This window comes from Rhincodon typus, chromosome 7 (assembly GCF_021869965.1).
Source record: "Rhincodon typus isolate 14 chromosome 7, sRhiTyp1.1, whole genome shotgun sequence".
Taxonomy (NCBI): domain Eukaryota; kingdom Metazoa; phylum Chordata; class Chondrichthyes; order Orectolobiformes; family Rhincodontidae; genus Rhincodon; species Rhincodon typus.
The window spans coordinates 94484148-94491587 of record NC_063338.1 but is presented as its reverse complement, the minus strand read 5'-3'; the positions used below and the strand labels follow the sequence as shown (position 1 = coordinate 94491587).

The 7440-nt window shown below is 46.0% G+C and overlaps 1 protein-coding gene across 1 annotated transcript in view; it reads left to right on the top strand.

The window, feature by feature from the left end:
• The window catches only part of LOC109921171 (anion exchange protein 3-like), a 22054-nt gene extending 14807 nt beyond the window's left edge, over positions 1-7247 (top strand). The window contains exons 6-8 of the mRNA XM_020521212.1: positions 2118-2287; positions 6345-6518; positions 7123-7247. Coding sequence (XP_020376801.1) covers positions 2118-2287; positions 6345-6518; positions 7123-7200 — 422 coding nt within the window. The 3' untranslated portion in view covers positions 7201-7247. The remainder of the gene's footprint in view (positions 1-2117; positions 2288-6344; positions 6519-7122) is intronic.
• The last annotated feature ends 193 nt before the right edge of the window (positions 7248-7440 follow it).

Sequence of the window (7440 nt, the reverse complement as noted above, 5' to 3'; positions counted from 1 at the left end):
TACTGACCACAACTGTACACACTAACCATAACCCTAACTACTGACCATAACCTTACACACTACCCATAACACTAATTACTGAACACAACCACTAACCAGGATCCCATCCATGAACCTATCCACTAAAACTATCCATTAACCTTAACCGCAACCATTAACCAGGACTCCACTCATGAACCTAACCACTAACACTATCCACTAACCTTAACCCTAACCATTAACCAGGACTCCATCCATGAACCTAACCACTAACACTATCCACTAACCTTAACCCTAACCACTGACCGTGATTCCATCCATGAACCTAACCACTAACACTATCCACTAACCTTAACCCTAACCACTGACCGTGATTCCATCCATGAACCTAACCACTAACACTATCCATTAACCTTAACCCTAACCACTGACCGTGATTCCATCTCCAACACTAACCACTAACACAATCCACCAACCTTAGCCCTAACCATAACCCTTACCCTAACCCAAAATCAAACTACTGGCCTTCAACATAACCAGTCACCATGATCCCAACCATAAACCTAATCACTAACGATAACCACAAACTTAACACTAACTCAAACCACTAACCATAACTACTAACCATGTCTCCAACCATAACACTACCCAATAATCCTAACCACTAACCCTAACCTAACTATTAATCATGATCCTAACCCTAACCATTATCCCTAACCATAACCACTGACCAAAATGCTAACCATTAATTTTAATAACTAAACAGAGTCGTAGTTACTAATCACTAACCATAACCATTATCATTAACCCTAAAAATTACCTCAAACTACCAGCCACTAAACATTACCCTAACCTCTAACCATAAACTAGTTAAGCAATAGCCTGAATGGTCATACTCACAGAATCATACCTTACAGACGATGTCCCAGACAGCACCATCACCATCCCTGGGTATGTCCTGTCCCACCGGCAGGATAGACCCAGCAGAGGGGGTGGCACAGTGGGATACAGTCGCTGGGTCAAAATCCTGGAATTTCCTCCCTCATGGCACTGTGGGTCAACCCACAGCAGGTGAACTGAAGTGGTTCAAGAAGGCAGCTCACCATCACCTTCTCAAGGGCACCTAGGGATGGGCAAGAAATGCTGGGCCCAGCCACTGATGCCCACGTCCCACAAAATGAATAGAGAAAGAAAAATCATAGAGCAATCAACTAACCCTATCCAGTGACCATAACCAGTAACAAAAACATTAACCACTAAACATGACCCTAACCAGTAATCCTAAACATTAACCCTATAATCCTATTCTTTAATCCTATCGCCAACACAAAATCCTTCCAACCAAAGGTAGCTAGTAAGGCTTTTGGGGTAAGGTGATGGCCTAATGATATTATTGCTAGAGTACAAAGAGACTCAGGTAATGCTCTGGGGGCCTGGGTTTAAATCCCAGCATGGCATGGTGAAATTTGCTTTAAAACTTGAAATTAAGAATCTAGGGAGGGAATTCCAAGATTTTGATCCAGCAACAGTGAAGGAACGGCAATATATTTCCAAGTCAGGATGGTGAGTGACTTGGAGGGGAACTTGCAGAGGGTGGTGTTCCCATGTATCTGTTGTCCTTGTCCTCACAGATGGAAGTGGTCATGCGTTTGGAAGGTGCTGTCTGAGATTGTCAGGAAGAAAACCTATCTGTCTTCCTTACCAGAGATAGGAAGAACTGCCGGTGCTGGAGTCTGAGATAACACAGTGTGGAGCTGGAGGAACACAGCAGGCCAGGCAGCATCAGAGGAGCAGGAAAGCTGATGTCTCGGGCCGGTACCCTTCTTCAGAAATGGTAGGGTGGGTAGATTTCTGCTTTCTGCTCCTCTGATGCTGCCTGACCTGCTGTGCTCCTTCAGCTCGATACTGTGTTATGTCTTCGTTACCAGGTCTGGCCTACTTGTGGTTGACCTTGAAATGGCTGAGCAAGCCAATCTGTTTAAGGGGCACTTAGGCATGGACAACAAGTACTGGCCTTGCCACCGATACCACACGAATAATGAAGAGTGTGTAGTGAAATTAATCTTCAAGGGAGGAGAATTGGCATTCTGCGCTGTTGTTGATGCTGCTTCTTTCTCTCACTCTTTCCTTGTCTCCAGGTCTCTCTGTGGTCATGAGTAAGATTCTCCAGTTGATTCCAATGTCTGTTTTGTTTGGAATCTTCCTGTACATGGGTGTGACATCATTAACAGGAATCCAGATGTCTGAACGCCTGCTACTGCTGTTTATCCCTTCGAAACACCACCCAGATCATGTCTACGTGACAAAAGTGAGTGTGACTCTTCATTTCGTGATGTTTCAGATTTACTCCTTCGCCCCTGGGAGGACCACCTCCAGCACTGGGCTATTGCCTCTCTCCTATTTTTGTCAAGAAGGAGTTAGATAAGAATCTTAGGACCAAAAGGTATGGGGAGAAAACGGGAGTTGCATTCTCCACGGCAACACCTCCACCAAACAGACTGTACTTGACGACCAATCAGTACAAGCAATGCACACAGTAGAACTAATGGACTGGAGTGTGTCTATTTCCATGCAAAGAGTATTATAGGTAAGGCAGATGAGCTTAGAGCCTGGATGAGTACATTGGACTATGATGTTGTGGCCATTACAGAGACTTGGTTGACAGAGGGACAAGACTGGCTGGTCAACATTCCAGGGTTTTGTTGTTTTAGACGAGAGAGACAGGAAGGTAAAAGTGGTGGAGGAGTTACATTACCAATCTGGGAGAATGTTACATCTGCACTCAGAGAGGACACGCTGGATGGTCATTGACTGACGCAATATGGGTACAGCTCAAAAATAAAATGGGTACAGTCACTCTGATAGGATTATACTATAGGCCCCCCAACAGCCACCGAGACATTGAGGAACAAATATGTCGGCAGATTATGGAACGATGCAATAACAACAGGATTGTAATAGTGGGAGACTTCAACTTCCCAAATATTGACCAGGACTCCCTTAGAGCAAGAGACTTAGACGGGGAAGAATTTGTTCAGGTGCATCCGAGAGGGTTTCTTGAAACAGTATGTGGATAGTCCAACTAGAGGAAGGGCCATACTGGACCTTGTATTGGCTAATTAGCCTGGCCAGGTGACTGAGCTTTCAGTGGGAGAGCATTTTGCAAACAGTGATCATAACTCCTTGAGTTTTAAGATAGCTACGAATAAGGATAGGTCAGGAGCTGGTGGGAAGGTACTAATTGTGGGAGGCAAATTACGTCAGTGTTAGGCAGGAGCTTGGGGGTGTTAACTGGGAGGAGCTGTTATCGGACATGTCCATATTTGACATGTGGGAGCTGTTTAAAGACCTGCTGGGGAGAGTTCAGGACTGGTATGTTCCAGTGAGGAGGAAGGCTAAGGATGGCAAGATAAGGGACCCTTGGATAATGTGGGAGGTTGTGAATTTAGTCAAAAGGGAAGAAGAAGCATATGTAAGCTTTAGGAAGCTAAAATTGGACAGGGTCCGTGAGGAATATAGGGAAAGCAGGAAAATACTCAAGCAGGGAATTAGAAGAGCAAGAGGGGCCATGAAATCATCTTGGTTAAAGAGAATCCCAAGGCATTAAATAGATACATTAAAAACAAATGGATAACTAGGGAGAAGGTAGGACTACTGAAGGATGAAGGAGGGAACTTGTGCTTAGAGGCAGGGAATGTGGATGAGATCATAAAAGAGGACTTTGCATCAGTTTTCACCTCGAGAAGGACATGGAGGATAATGGGAATAGTGTGGAGCATGCTAACATGCTCAGGCCTTTTGAGATCAAGAGAGAAGGGGTGTTGGATCTCTTGAAGAGCATTAAGGTGAATAAGTCCCCAGGGCCCGATGGTATCTACCCCAGGTTATTGAGAGAGGCAGGAGAGAAGAAACTGGGGCCTTGACCAAGATCTTCATACCTCGTTAGCCACTGGAGGGGCCCTGAAGGACTGGCAAGTAGCTAATGTTGTTCCTCTATTCAAGAGGGAAATAGAGATAATCCAGGAAACTATAGACCAGTGAGTCTCCCATCGGTGGTTGGGAAACATTTGGGGAGAATTCTTAAGGATAGGATTTACGCGTATTTGGAAAAGCATTGCTTAGGGATAGTCAGCTTGGCTTTGTGTGGGACGGGTCATGTCTTACTGACTTGATTGAATTTTTTGAGGGGATGACAAAGGTGATCGATGAGGGTAGAGCAGTGGATGTTGTTTACATGGATTTGAATAAGGCTTTCGACAAGGCCCCACATGGTAGGCTCATCCAGAAGATTGAGATGCATGGGATCCACAGTGACTTGGCCGTGTGGATTCAGAATTGGCGCCTGTAGAAGGCAGAGAGTAGTGGTGGAAGGGTGTTTTTCTGGCTGGAGGTCCGTGACTAGTGGTGTCCTGCAGGGATCCGTACTGGAACCTCTCCTGTTTGTGATATATATATAAATGACTTGGATAACAATGTAGATGGGTGGGTTAGTAAGTTTGCAGAAGACAAAGACATGGGTGGAGATGTGGATAATGTAGAAGATTGTCATAGGATAAAGTGGGATATAGATCAGTTGCAGATATGGGCGGAGAAATGGCAGATGGAGTTTAATCCAGGTAAGTGTGAGGTGCTGCGCTTTGGGAGATCAAATGTTAAGGAAAAGTATACAGTTAATTGCAGCATTGATGTTTGGGGTTCAAGTCCATAGCTCCCTGAAAGTGGCCATGCAAGTAGATAGGGTGGTAAAGAAGGCATATGGCATGCTTCCCTTTATTAGTCGGGAAATTGAGTACAAGAACAAAACAAAAACAATACAGCACAAGATCAGGCCCTTCGACCCTCTAAGTCTGCACCGACACATTTTGCCCTTCCGTAATAAAACAGTCTTCACTTACAGGATCCATATCCCTCTATTCCCTTCCTATTCATGTATTCATCCAGGTGCTTCTTGAATGTTGGTATTGTGTCTGCTTCCTCCACCTCCTTTGGCAGCAGGTTCCAGGCACTCACCACCCATTGTGTGAAAAACCTGCCTCTCACATCTCTTTTAAACATCCCCCTGGCACCTTGAACCTGTGTCCCCTAGTAATTGACCCCTCCACCCTGGGAAAAAGCCTCATACTTTCCACTCTATCCATGCCATTCACAACCTTATAAACTCCTATCAGGTCGCCCCCAGCCTCCTGTGTTCCAGCGAAAACCCAATCTATCCAACCCTTCCTCACAGCTAAAGCACACCATACAAGGTAACACCCTGGTAAACCTTTCCTGAGCGCTATCCAAAACATCCACATCCTTCTGGTAGTGTGATGACCAGAACTGTACACAATATTCCAAGTGTAGCCTAACTAAAGTTCAATAAAGATGCGGCATAACTTGTCTATCTTTATACTCAATGTCCCTTCCAATGAAGCCAACCATGCCATAAGCCTTTTTTCACTACTTTATCTACCTGTGCTGCCATCTTCAGCTATCTGTGGACATGCACACCCAGATCCCTCTGCATATCAATACTCCTAAAGATTCTGCCATCCACTGTATAATTTTTACCTGTAAGAGTCAGGACGTCATGTTGCAGCTTTATAAGACTTTGGTTAGGCCACACTTACATTACTGTGTTCAGTTCTGGTCGCCACATTACAGGAAGGATGTGAAGGCTTTGGAGAGGGTGCAGAAGAGGTTTACCAGGATGCTGCCTGGATTAGAGGGTATGAGCTATAAGGAGAGGCTAGAAAAACTCAGGTTGTTTCCTCTGGAGCAGCGGAGGCTGAGGGGAGATCCTCATGCCGTGTGAGTGTTGGTTTTCCCCTTGAATTGGTATTCCTGCAAAGTGTCCTGATCAATGCAAGACTAAAAGCTTCCACAAAATTGAGCCCATTTTCAGCAACACTCAAACTGAATTTAATTTATTCCCCTTTCCAAGCTGGGATTTGAAACATAGAAAATAGATGCAGGAGTGGGCCATTTGGCCCTTCGAGCCTGCACTACAATAAATTATGATCATGGCTGATCATGCAATCTCACTAACCCATTCCCGCTTTCTCCCCATGCCCCTTGATCCTTTAAGCTGCAAGAGCTATGTCCAGCTCCCTTTTGAACACGTTTAATGAACTGGCCCCAACAGCTTCCTGTGGGAGAGAATTCCACAGGTTCCCAACTCTCTGAGTGAAGAAATGCTTCCTCATCTCAGTCCTGAATGGCTTACCCCTTATTCTTAGACTGTGACCCCTGGTTCTGGTCTTCCCCAACATGGGGAACATTCATTCCTTGTCTAGTGATGTTACCCTGATGCCACCAACTCCCAAATGGTTTTAGTCGCAAACAATCAAATTGGTTTCATCGAACGTCCTTGTGCTCGCCTGCAGGTGAAAACGTGGAGGATGAACCTGTTCACAATGATCCAGCTGATCTGCGTCGCAGTTCTTTGGGTAATCAAGTCCACCATCATCTCCTTGGCATTCCCGTTTTTCCTGATCCTGACCGTGCCGACGCGGCGATACCTGCTGCCAAAGGTTTTCAAGGAGCGGGAACTGATGGTGGTGAGTGAGATTTGGGAGCGGGGGTGTTGACTGTGAGCTGGGTGTGCCCCCTTGCTGGGACTGGATCTGATCACCGGTTTGTGGAATGGACCTGAACCAATCAATGTGGTCACTGGGACCCGGGATCCTTCACCTGGGTCAGAACAGCGGATCACGGGCTGCCCTCAAAGGAAGAGAAATTCAAACCAATCTGTGGCAATATACAGAAGAGTAACAAAATAGCAGCAGGTGTGGGCCATTCAGCCCTTCAAGCCCTGATTGTAAAGCATTTAAAACGCTGATCTGTTTGTGGACACCACTCCATGTTGCCCATCAGCTGCCTGTTTCTGGGGAACTGGAAACAGGAGGGCGGGCTGTGGGCACAGGAATGTTTGTATCTCGTTTACACGGCCAGGGCTGAAAGGAAAGTTGGACTCTCTTAAGCTATCTATTTCTTTTCTTATCTTATTCTAAGTTAAGGTGAATGGTGTCATTTATGTACAGCGAAGGTACACACTTTTCACAGTATTTATATATTGAATACACGTGACAACAAATGATTCAATTCGATTCAAATTCTCTCTCTTTCTGTTTCCTTCCTCACCCCCATTCTGAAATCCCTCAGCTGGATTCTGAAGAGACACATCCCAACCTCGATGAGGATGGACATGATGAATACAGTGAGCTGCACATGCCACTGTGACACAGAGCATAAGAAGGGACCTCCCCCTCTCCCCTTCCCCCACATCTCCCCCCTCTGCCCACTTCCCTTTCCTCCCCCCTCTCCCTGTTGCCACCTTTCTCCTCCTCCTCCACCTCTACACCTCTCCTCCTCTCCTCTTAGCCCCCTCCACCTCTCCCCCACACTGCTGCCCCCTCTCCCCCTCCTCCTACACCCCCCCCGTAATGCTGTAGACCCTCTTCTGACTCTGACTACTCTGCC